At 30.2% G+C, this 13,933-nt stretch overlaps 1 protein-coding gene across 1 annotated transcript in view; it reads left to right on the top strand.

Moving 5' to 3' along the window:
- LOC100169547 (alpha-2Db adrenergic receptor-like) overlaps positions 1-12,445 on the top strand; it is a 141,596-nt gene extending 129,151 nt beyond the window's left edge. Inside the window, 2 exon segments of the mRNA XM_029488801.1 lie at positions 10,562-10,839; positions 10,841-12,445. Of these exon segments, the coding sequence (XP_029344661.1) occupies positions 10,562-10,839; positions 10,841-11,621 (1,059 nt within the window). The 3' untranslated portion in view covers positions 11,622-12,445.
- Positions 12,446-13,933: the final 1,488 nt, after the last annotated feature.

Here is a 13,933-nt window from a genome sequence, read left to right as displayed (position 1 = left end):
TTTACGCAAATCTGTTATTTGAGAAAATTGATTTTGGTTTTTGTGTGTAACTAATAACAAATGACTGTAAATACATGAAATTTTCACTGGTTGTTTATATTTTCATTTTCTATACATGATAAAATTTTCAAAATATTTTGATTTGTTTTGATCAGTTTACGGACAATTTCAGTTTCCAATTTAATTAGTTTTTATTTCTATGAATATCAATAAAACTTTATTTGTTGAGTAAAAATACTTGAAAATTTGATACAAGACTCCTACTATATTGTTACAAAGAGATTTAAAAAATATTAAAAATCCTTAGTCACAGTTTTTTTTTATTAGCATTTAAAGTTAAAAAATTCACAAAATATGAAAAAATCACGAAAATTACCTAATTATTTTGAGTTTATAATTCGTAAGAATGTTTCTTTTTAGAACTAAGATTTTAAAGTGTAATACAAGATTCCTTATTGATAATCTACCTTTATCAAAAAAAAAATGTCTATAAGAAACTCAAATTAAATTTTTATGAGCGTTTGAAATTCATATTTTTACAACATTTGATATTCACTCGATTTCTTACGTAACGATTTTCTTATTTTGTTGTAATTAAAAAACGAATGACTGTAAAAACTTGAAAATTTCACTGAATGTTTATATTAGCATTTTATATATACGATAAAATTTTGAAAATAATTTGACTCTTTTTGAACTGTTTACGGACATTGTAAGTTTTCAATTTTTTTAGTTTTTTTTTCTATAAATATCAATAAAGTTTTATCTATCGGACCAAAAAGTGTAAAAAATTAATACAAGGCTCCTGATACATTGTTACAATTGGTACTTGAAACTTCTTAAGTATACTATTATATATCTATGATAGTAACACGGTTTGTTGTTGATGAATAACGCGTTACCTGATGGATATTGTGATATGATTAATTTGGAATTTATTATTGATACCTATTATAGGTCAATTTTTTTTTAATACTATAGATAAGTATACCATGTATACTATGTCTAATACCTAAACTGACAAACCGTCTCCGCTCAGAATCGTTTTTCTTATACAGTGATATTATATCATTGAATTCAAATTTAATTCTATCCATTATACAGTGTCCCACTTGTAACCTGCCGTACTGCAGAGCGACATACACATACCCACCTTTTTACTATTGCCGTTGGTCTGGCTTCACACCGCGTATGGTTTTCGAATATATAATTTAATAGTATAATCAAAAGTAGTAAGTAATAAGTTTCAAAATGGCTGGTAAATGGTTGAGATGTATCTCGATTAGACAACGGGGATAAGCGACGACGGGGAACAGAGCTGATACCCGCTGACATCGTCGGCGTTTGCTCCGGGGCTAATCAATTTTCGGAATTGAAGACGCAACGAGATAAAGGGTAAAGTGGTAATGAATTTTAGTTTTCCCCAGGGTCACGAGAGCCACTGCCGCCACCGACCGGTTGGCGTATTATATCATGAACACGAATACAATCGGCAGTGGTCCCCGAAACATGGAATAATCTTATCACATGTGAACGGGTCAAATTTAATCAGTTTTGGTTATTGTGTAATTAATTATTTGCATTGGGTTTTGTGCGGCTACTTCGGCCATCATAATTCATTGAAGGGTAGGTCGAGAGGACGATAACAAGAGGCTGCAACATAACGCTCATCAATTTAATACGATGGATATATACGTAACATTACAATAATAATATATCATTCGTAATTATTATTAGGAACTATATTACACGAGTATAATAATTACTATGCTTATTATCAAAATTATAAATTTTTTAAATTATTCACATTCTTATTTTGGATTTAAAAGGTGAAAAAAAATACTATGAGAACCATGTTTAATATTATTATGAAAATTATTTAAAAACTTAATAACACCATTGAATTGAATAATAATAGTATAGCTTATGATAACAATAATTTAAAAGTTCAAACGACTGGAGGCCAAGATTTTAAGGCGGTGAAAGCTGTGAATATTTGAATTATTGACTTTCCGTGGGTTAGGCTGAAACTTTACTAATATAGGAAAAGAATAACAAAATATGATATTTCCTTTTAACTTTCATCAAACTTGACAATTTAATGTTTAAATTAGATTACTACATAATCTCCATATAATTTAAAATCTTTTTTAAGCTTCATAAGATAATGTGAAAATACAGTTTTAGTAAAGTTTACGAAAGATATTTAGAAAGTAGAAACCTTCGTAACATTAAAAATATAAACTTATTAAATTTATAAAAACCAGATAAACTATACATTTAATGACTTCCATTTATTTGGTTTTATGTGTGAAGTTAAGTATCTTTCGTTATTTGTATTTCGTTTTTAATTTAGTATTATTTATAATGTTATCTTTAATGAAACCATTTCCAGTGACTACAGGGTGGCTCAACTCAAACTGAAATGCCAGAATAGCCTTGGACGCAATCAGTTTTGCCGTTAAGGGTTAAGGGGAGGGTACAACTATACCATGACTGGTAGTGGACTCATAAATATTTAAATTTGAATTTCCTGACCGGCAATCCCATAATCCTTACCCTCCCTTTAAGCACCTTCTCCTCGCCACATCTGTATTCCTTTATCTCTTTTCCTCTTTTCTCTCATCTGAATCACTAAATCGCTCTTTCTCTTTCACACTTTCCCTTCACATCTCATTCTGCCTTTTCTCCTACATTTTTCAATGTTCTCTATCCCGTTTGCAGAGTGACTCATAAATAAAATTTTCAAACGATTCAAATCAAATTAAAATGTTCATAGTTTCGTAATTTATTGTCTCTTATTATAATCGTGGTAGCAAGGAAAACTGGCAGAAACAATCGACTATATAGTATATAGGAACGTCATATTCTGAAGTAGTGGCAAACAATTATTTTCTGTTCAGATATGGGAGATGCAAAAAAAAGAATTATAACAATTATTATGTTGCCCGGCCAATGTTACAGTGAAGAGTGAACGTCGGAGAAAAAACTTAATAATCAACACATTATTAAAACAAATAAAGTCAAGAGTTATACTAACACAACATACGTTAGGCCATATAAAATGTACAAAAATATAAAATTATATGCCTATAACATTATAACAACTATTAATATCATACAAACTTAATATAACCATGTGCACTGTACACTGTGTAATGTCAGAATTGTATTATGTTGAATAGTATAATATTTTTAACTTTTAATAAGACCAAACCTCAGTCAGAAGGCATATTTAAATTAAAAAGTTAGCTAATTTAATATTGTATTTAAGATTAATAACACAGTAAACAATGAAATGTATTTAAAATGTTATTTTAGATTCTTAGCAGCTCTGTGAATGTAATTGTTTACAATGATCTAATTAAACTAAACATTTTTTGTAAAACAGTTTTGCGCGCGTGTTTGTGTGCTCGACATCACGTTTTAGAACAGTGAACATTTGAGGGTAGTTTCTAATAGCGAATTAGACCAAAAATATCAAGTAGTTTTCAAAATAATTAAGTCTAGAAAGTATAATATGTACCACTGCAGTACAGTAAGAAAATCTATTCTAAGCGGAGATGGTCTGTGAGTCTATATTACTATGATGTATACTTAACTATATATTTATATTGCTAGTATAGGCGATACCTTAAATTTAATTTAAATACTATGAAAATGGCGTTGTCTACAGTAAATTATTATTATATACGCTAAGGTATCGAGTCCCACAAAAATATTTTTGAATTACAACCGCCAAACTAAAATCGTTCTTCTCCGGTTAAACATCCCAAGTCATCAACATTTTAACTTCAGTTATTTATAAAAAAAAATCCTTATCAACATTTTTAACCTTTGGTGGTAAAGTTTAAAATTTAATGCATTTTAACTACAAAATAATATGCAAATATTCTAATTTTCGTGATTTTGATGAATTTTTAAAGAATTTATTTCAACTAGTTTAAATAAAATGACTTCAAATATTTGTACTTTTAACTCATAAAGTACCAATCAGACTCAATTTTCTACTAGTGACCACCTATACATAATTGAAACCTAAGTATTTATATTGATCCTTAAGGTGAAGTCTGATAAATAAAACAAAACACATAATTCTACATTCTATATAGGTACATTTATCGCTTCTCTCAGAATCTAATACAGGGAAAAGCTGACATTCTTACGCTATTTCATTTATTGACTATATTATCTAACACTACTTATAACTTATATATATTTTTTTTTTTATAATTTCAAAAATTAACAAAAGTAAAGATATGTATTTTTCACCTAAAATGTATATGTATTATTATTTTCTAGGCAGTATAGTAAAATTTAAGTCTTCTTGTACTATTTTTAGACATTTAAAATTGTATTTAGTATTATAAGATACATACAGGTGAGATAATTTATGTAAATTTAATTTAAGTATTTAGCTTTTCGTTTGTATGAGTAATGTCCGGATGCAACTCGAATGATTTCAAGAATATCTTCCCTTCCGAATTGTATATTATAGTGTGTGATTAATCAGTTCACATATTAATTCGACCCAAAACCACTTGATTGTTGTTTAAGTGGGATGAACGAAGCTCTTAATAGTACTCTACAAACTATAGAATAATATTATAATTTATATTATAGACTCCAATTGTATGGAGTGATTATCACAAAATTGAACAACGTTAAAATTAACTGTGCACATTTAAATGGTGAACTATATTCTGCTGATACAAAACCAGGGTATCATTATTTTAAACAGAGGCTTAGAAATGCTCATGAACTTGTATGGCGTGGAAAATGACTTTTAATCAAGAAGGTGTAAAATAATTTTATGACTTGAAAACTTCAGAAAAATTATTAAAGAAGTAGGTATATTTTGTAAAGAACCAAATCCTGGAAAAACTTTTAGAACATTTTCTCTGTAATATTATTTTTACACCTTTAAGTTATCTAAATAACAAACAATTGCATAATAAAATTCAGTGATAAAATAAATAATAAATTGATGTAACAAAATAATTTAAAACAACCACATACTAATATAAGATGGATTTATGTTTTACTAAACTGATTAAGTTCTCAATACATAATGTCGGTACCTACTTAATTTATATGTCATCAATCATCATTATTTGAAGCAGAAAAAAATTATATTTTGCGAATCACTGTGGATGTTCTGTAGGAAAACATTTCCCATAAACCTCTTTTTTATAGTGTGGTTTTGAGAGTAAATTGGTTTTTATTATTATTTTGTATAAAAAGGAAAAAGTAAGTGGATGTAAAGTTTAAACACACTCGTTACAGTTAAATTTCTTATTAGTTAATCCGAGATATTATGACCTTGAGCCAAACATTTAAAAAATATTTTTGTTCGGGAACTAAAGAAGAAAATTTGAGAATCGAACATTTTAAACTGTACAATTTATGCCAAAATTATTCCTGGCTTATAATCAATTAGATATTCTGGAGTAAATAAAATAATATTTAATTGAAATATAATGCCACTGTATAAAAAAAAAGTATTGTTTTAAAAATTAACCTTCCGAAGACATGCCATAAACACATAATATGATACTTGTAGATTTAATGACCTAATTTCTTGTATTTAGAAACATTAGACTTTATCTCAGTTGTATCTTAGTATATAAAATATGAGATTTAAAGTCACTGCTCCTCAGTGAGACACTGAATAATTACAGTTCTTATATCACTATGGTGATTAAAGCCCATTACTTTATTGAATATTATACATTTCCAGGAATATAATAAGAAGAAAATATAATTATCTAGTAGGTAGATACTTAAATAGCACTGAACAATTTTCACAATATCAGGTACCTACTCGAGCACATTATACAACGAACTTCACAAGGATATTTGGTGCTGCCAAATTCTGAATGAGTTTAGTGTTATTCCGACAGTTACATAATTGTTGTGCATCTTAAAATATTGTAAATGTTAGTAGTAAATAATCAACAGTAAAATTATATATAACTCATTTTTTAATTGCGTACATACAAGTTCAATACAACATTATGAAATATTAAGATGTAATAATTAAGTAGGTGTTTAATTAAGACGAAGCAATCTGAAACATGCACATTTTCAGTAAAATGGAAGAAATTATAATATTGCTGGTTAAAAAAAATTAAGTATAAGCAAAATGTTGACATTTTTATATGCCGATACAAATCGCTATGATCATTTTTGCACTTTAAAGTAAATAATCATCAATGGTGTGTGTCAATTATAGTAACCTCACCCTTAAGTATAATTTATTAGATAGATGAGAAAAAATGTATACATATTATCATTATATTTCAATTGATTATAACAATTTCAACACTAACATTAGAAACAAAAAAAAATGTAAATTAATATTTTTAGTGTCATTAAAAACATAAATTGAAAATAAATCAAATACGTATGTGTGGTATAATTTCAAATAATAATAAGTTATAACCTACATCATTACTATGAAATATATGATAACACAATATGAAATTGTGTTATTAATGGTTTTAAAAAAATATATATATATATACATATATACAATACCCTAAGATGTCGAGTTTTAAACAATAATTAATAACAAAAATAATTTATTACCAGAGCACAAAAGACTAATTTGGAATAAATGTAATTCCAAATAAAAGTATCATATCATTACTATTATGTAGGTACACATTTCTTTAACTTACACAAATAAAATTTTGTAAATGAAATAAATCAAATTTTAATTGTTGACTGCGCCAAGGTATTTTATGTTGGTTTTAAATTAAAAAGCAATAACGCACAATTTAATGATAAAAGTAATAACTGTTTGTCTGTGCATTATGAAAGTAAAACAATGTAGCTATCAATTTCTTTATCATAATTCGGTGAGCGATGACCGCAATATTGGTTCACCCCTCGCAGTTAATTTGTTATAATGCCGCTACAATAATATCCACATTAATGTTTATTTATAATACTACCTATACGTGACGTAAAAACCAAAAATAAATAAATATTATTATAATATTATGAAAATAAGTAATAATCGTTGACATACAATGAATTGATAATATCATGTATTCAAACTCATACGCTTGTGATAATAGTATTATTGTTGTAAGAGTGCGTAGACGGATAATAAATCATATAGCTTGTTACTTACAGATGGATCAAAATAAATGTAGAGATTCAACCAAAGTGCTCTATTTATTAGTTTCAGCATGATTCGATTTTACCCAAATTCAATTTCATCCAAATACACAAGAGTTGTATACAATAAAGACGAATTCAATTACATTACAGACGAATTTTTTTCGGGACGTCGTCTGTTTAAACTCTGTCATCCCCGTAACATTACTGCGCGATGCTCGGAATAATTTTTTTTTTTGTCTTAAACTTATAAATAATTTCTTTGTTATTTATTATTTTACAAAAACACTACTCGTTTATTTCGCATTAATTAATAAGTTTATCGAGTTTCAAGAAAACTGGGCGCATCAAGCTAATTCAGACAGAGAGGATTGTAAAAAAAAAAAATAAAAATAAAAAATACCACATCGTATTTTAAGTAAACAAAAATACAAAAAGAATTTCTGTGAAGTTTTCATTTCCGTTAGGGATAAAAATATTTGTGAGTGATTCAGTCTTTAGAAATCCGTGGTATAAATAAATAACTTATTTTTTATCAGACCAGACTCGTATTATCTTATTACCATTGGGCACTTTTTACTTTTTAGGAAAAATTGTAAACAGTATTATAGGTGACCGTGTCATTGAATTTAAGACACGTAATCTATTATACAATGTACACTTATCGTAGAGTAAATACAACGAGTGACATGTGAAATTTCAGATAAATACAAATATAAATTTATTATTTTGATAGACCATAAATTAAAAGCCTTTATCCACGGCATCATCTTCACCAAATACTGCCGATATATTATATGGAATTAAGAATGTAAAAATATTGTTTCGCTGTTAGCTTAAAAATAATTTGTTTCCTCTTGGGTTTTCCTAATAATATAGTATATGATTTGTTGGTTTTTTTAATAGTTTCAGTTATTTCATATTATGCTCCATAACAACAATTTATTATAATATAAAATCTAAATAATTGTATAGTTTTTTTTTATTTTTAACGTAGATAATATAATTTAGTTACTAAACACGCTGTATATTTTCATAATAATTATTAATTATACACTGGAAACAAAAAGCAGATGATTAATTATTATCATTGGGCGCCTGTCATTGAGAACTATCGACTGTTAAATTGAACATTATTTTAATTATTTCTTTGGCGTTATTTTAAAAAACAATCGGTTACAAAATTTGAAACTATTTTTTTAATTGTATTATGACAATAAATTAACGACAATTTGTTATAAAAGTAATACAATAAGAAGTTGTGATGAGTGTAAATTGGATATTGGGGCGTGGGTGAAGTTAGTATCCAGTGAAAAAAACAAAAATAAATTACATTTGATAAGTCGAAATTCGAGGAAACTTTTTTTGACTAGTCGAGGATTTCGACTTGCTATAAGATTATGTTAGCTTAGGTTTACATCAGGCAATAAGGAACAGAATTTATTTCGACTTATTTGGGTTTTTGACTTATCGATGTTCTACTGTATATTATATGTATTATATATTTGTATTATAATAATATGATATTGAAATATCGTTAAGTTCTTGAATTATTATTATATCGATACACAAATAGTAAAATGAATACTTAAAAATATTTTCAACACATCAAAGTTGTATATTTGCCTATCTACATGTTACGCCGTTAGCACGATGTGATATAAAAAGTTTTTCTAATTATAACTATAATATTGTCCCGGATAACATTTTTATCAGTGCATCAACTAACCATCACACGTGACCTAATCTAAGTAATTTACTTAAGATATAATATAACAATGATTCAATTTAAAAAATATTTATTATAACTATTCCAAGATTATAATTTATAATTTTTTTAATTGGAATAAAGATTTAATTTGATCGCATTTGAGGCCAATATAAATATTATTTATCATTAGATATGGCATTGCGGTTATATTTGGTATATTTTCAACCATCAGACTACTATACAATAGTAGTTATTGGCCTTCCTAAATCCATCTAAAAATATAATTTAATATCATAAAAATTACTACTAAGTTCACTGTTTGATCGAATTCAAAATAAATTGTTCGTTCTTCAACAGTTATTATTAAAATTGAAATAAAACCACTTGTATTCGGCAATACTACGAGACACTTGGTATGGAAATTTCAATTGTCTGTATCAGGTGGAAAATTTTAGTTCATATAATATACTATCTACCCGTTAACATAGCCCGGTTAGTTTACCTTACCTATCCACCCATGAAAACACTTCGTGTTCGCTCAACGAAAACTTTTACAGATAACTGTGATATTCAAACAGTATTCGTGTTGTACTCGTCAGTATCATAGAAAACTTGCACAACACACGCGCTATATTCCACAAATCGAAAGTTTTCTGTCAGTGCAAAAAATATATATTCTCAGTGGGTATTCGGTGGGCTAAGGACGGACCGGATCGCGTGACGACGACAATGATATTATTATGACATATAATTCAGCATATTAATCTAATGCAAAATATTTTGTATTTGAAAGTTTAAAAATTATTTTTTACCCGATCTAATAATATAATAATGTATTACTATGAATTGTATGCATTTTTTATAAACACGAGTAGATGGTACCATGGTATTTTATCTGACGTGAAGACGAAATTCTTATTATACTTTAATACTAGATGATCCTGCGCACTTCGTCGCCCGTAAAAAATGACAACTCTTAAAAAAAATGTGATTGTTCAACTCCTTTTGGGTTTAACTCACTGCAGTAGGTTCAACTTAGCCTCCCTGGTAGGTAATCTGACTACGTCGGATCGCGGACAATGTGCAACAACATGTCAAGTAGGCAATCTACCTGTCTTAGATTGTGGACACGCCGATGAGCGGTAACTCAGCCACAAATGTTCGAAAATTCGATTTAATGCAAACTTGTACCTGCAGATCTGCCCGATTAACTAATAGCAACCAATATACAAAAAAAATATTTTTCAGATTATTATTTCTAATTGTTTTAGCAACTCGCCGGGTTGGACCTATCGCGTTCTATTGTACATCTAAACCATCCAGGGGACCACTTGAACAAACAACAAATTTCATAAAAATCGGTCCGGCCGTTTAGGACGGTGACATAATACAGACAAACATTCATTTATATATATATATGTATAGATTGTTATTATTTTTGGCCACCCAATTCATTTTTCCAAGACAAATTATACATTAAAACCTTCCCGGCCGTGACTCGATCGATCTATCGGTGAAAATCGTATCGAAATCCCTGGAGTACTTTTCGAGATATGCGCGTGCATACAAAAAATGGGCTTCTATTTTATAATATATCTATTATAATAATATAATATGATATTGTATAGATTATATACACAAATACTATATAATATTATGTACAACATACGAACTCAACGAAAATAATCGACACTTCCGTGTTTGGCTTTTTGTGTGTTTCAGCTGAGCGAGGACTTGGGCTACCGGATATACTCGGCGCTCGGTTCATTCTACATACCGTCGTGCATCATGGTATTTGTGTACATCCGGATATATTTTGCGGCCAAGGCGCGGGCGCGGCGGGGCATCCGGAAACCGCCGTCAAAGCCGAAGAAGGGGGCCGCGAAGGCTGCGAAGGCGGCGGCAGCAGCCGCGGCGGCCACGCAGAGCCCGTCCACCGTGTCACAGACGACCAGCTTCATAACGCGGCCTTTGCCGGCTGGCGTGCCGCTGACCGCTTTCCGATCGCCGCCGGGCCACGCCGGTCAACACCACGCTACCGGTAATCGCCTGCGACTACGCCAGCGACGCGAGCACCAGTGACGTGAGCAAGGATGGCGACAAGGACACGCTCAAAGTGTTCACCACGCAGGGCAGCCGCCGGCTGACAGTGAACGGCGACCTGGGTGGTGGAGGTGGCCGGTGCCGGGCGTCCAGCGTGGCCGTGGACACGGACATGGTCAGCGAGCTGGAACCGTCGTCGTCCGACTCGGGCAACGTGCAAAAGTGTGGCGCCGTCAAGCCGGTCAAGTCGCGGCTGTGCAAGCCGATATTCGGAGTCGGCCGTAAGTCGACCAAGGCGGCGTCGGCCAAGGCCAAGCGGGACATACTGGACACGGGCAAGGTGTCCATGGCGTGCCGTGGCGGCGGGGGTGGTGGTGACGGTCACCATGAGTACGGCGTCTCGAACGCGTCGCACTGCGGCACACCCGTGGACCCGGTGCCGTGCCTGCCACGGCCCAAGCCACGTGACCCGGAGCGTGAGAAGCGGCGCATCGCCCGGAAGAAGGAGAAGCGCGCCACGCTCATTCTCGGCCTAATCATGGGCTCGTTCATCGCCTGTTGGCTTCCGTTCTTCTTCATGTACATACTGACGCCACTGTGTCCGGTGTGCTACATACCGCCGCAGGCCTTCGCCATTGCCTTCTGGCTGGGCTACATGAACTCGGCCATCAACCCGGTCATCTACACGATATTCAACAAGGACTTCCGGCGCAGCTTCCGGCGCGTGCTGTTTAAATGATGAAAGCCCCGCGCCTCCGACCCGGACGACCGGAAGAGCTCCCCGCCGCACTCGTACAACTGGTCCTCGTCCGCCCAGCCATCCTACGACACATCGTCCTCCATCGACTTCTCTTCTTTTACTTGTTCTTCGTATCCTTCATATTCTCGTTCTTGTTCTCTCATCATAATCAACATCATCATCATCATTATTATTATTACCTACTATTGTTGTTATAACTGTTATCATCGTTATTATTATTTCTCATTGTATTATATTATTATATACGGACGTGGTGAAATACAGTCTGTCCGCGGAAAACTTATCTTCTCGCCCCCACTAACCTCAGGCACGTACGGGACGTAAACGCGCAGATCGAATACAAAAAGTGAATTGTGCACCCGGCGTAATAAAATTACAACTATAACCATCAAATATATGAATAGCGAATCAGTAAACTTTTCTTTAATTCCACCGTGGGGTTCATAAAACTATATTATAAAAAAAAATATACATATTTTTTTTTTTTTTTAATGCTGTTACAACTACACTCGACATTTCAACCACAGGCAGATTTCACACCAACTCCAAATGAACACAGTACCTACATACTCATAAAGGTAGACATATATAATATATGCTTATGCGTGTAAAACGTAGACGGTATTCAATATTTGGTATTATAAGTAACGGTTCCGTAATCGAAAAGTCAAAATTGGGTTCCTGGATTACGGTGTGGAAATCTCTTTATATGAAATGTATTGATATAAGATCAACAATAAAAACATACACGTTCTTAAACTTTTTTTTCCATTATATGAATAATATTAAAATTGAATGTCTAAAATATTATGTTAAATTAAAAACAAAACATTATGCTTTAATATTAAAATATATTTTGCATTTTACTTACTATTACAAATTAACAATTTGACCAATAAAAAAAACCTTTGTCGTCGAAAATTAAGATTTTATAATAAAAACATAACATTCTAATTATTTTGAATGAATAATTATGAATAGAGTTCAAATTGTATGATAAGCTTATTGGAAATTAACAAATAAGTAATAATAATTTGAATAAAAATTAAAACATCATGGACTATAGTTTTGTTATAAGCCTAACTAAAATACAGTACAATTAATACTTTGAAATTCAATTTAAATTTTTTTTATTTCTGAATCTATTGTATAACTTTATTTTAAGATCTGATCGAAATATATTTTTAAAAATATTAAAAAATGTCTTATTATACCTATGTATTCAAATTCCATATTAAAACGTTGAATATATTATTTAACACGGGTACCTACAATTTAATAATAGCAATTTTAAATTAATACTATAAATCAATTTTACCTAGTTACCCTCAGTCGATATTCTAATAAATATTATCAAATAACAAAAACCTATTTTACTATATTAAATATTATTTCTGCGTACCCAATAAAATAGCAATATAATATTTCAAAAAAAAAAAATATATTATAATACAAAATAAATATTTTAAAATATTATTGAACTATACATGTTATTTTTGTATAGAAAAGTTGCAAGTATTGGAGCTTTGAAGCTAGTTTCAGTATGAACTCATATTAAGAATGTATTTTAATATGGGTATATTATGAAAAATCCTGAGTGCACTTAGATAAATTGCACGTTTTTATATGCTATATCCGATATGGTTACTTTGGGAAATTCTTGAAATTCAGTTTTCTAATAACACATTACACAAAAATAATAACATATACAATCGCAGTGTACAAAATAAACAACAAAAATATAATTAAATAATGTTTAGATATATATTATTGTAACATTGAAATTTTTTTTAAAGCATAATATATATTATATTAGGTGGTACGAGTTTTAAATAAATTATTTACTAGATTTCACTAAGCACTTATATATTTGGTTGATACATGTAAAACACATTATTATAAATATTTCAGCCTATGAAATACCAAATCGTTAATTTTAACTTATCTCGATACTTTATTAAAAATTATTAAGTTATTGAACCATACAAATTAACCTTAAATACATTCATTTTCTCAACTAATTAGAACATAATAATATGATACATTTAATTAAAATTAAAATTGATTAGTCATGTTTAGTCAAAAACTACCTACCTACTTCAAGGTATTTAATCTTTCATTTTAAAATTTATATTTTATAATTATAAGTCTATTGTTTTTTAACATTAAACAATCCATATTTTTTTATTTTAATATTTTAATTTTGTATACAAAAACACAGACAATCAAAAAATAATATATATATTTAATTATACAGTATTTACGGAGATGTTTAATTACAAAAATGAATG

The sequence above is a fragment of the Acyrthosiphon pisum genome, chromosome A1, assembly GCF_005508785.2.
Source record: "Acyrthosiphon pisum isolate AL4f chromosome A1, pea_aphid_22Mar2018_4r6ur, whole genome shotgun sequence".
NCBI lineage: Eukaryota > Metazoa > Arthropoda > Insecta > Hemiptera > Aphididae > Acyrthosiphon > Acyrthosiphon pisum.
This window is presented reverse-complemented; position numbering and strand designations above follow the sequence as displayed.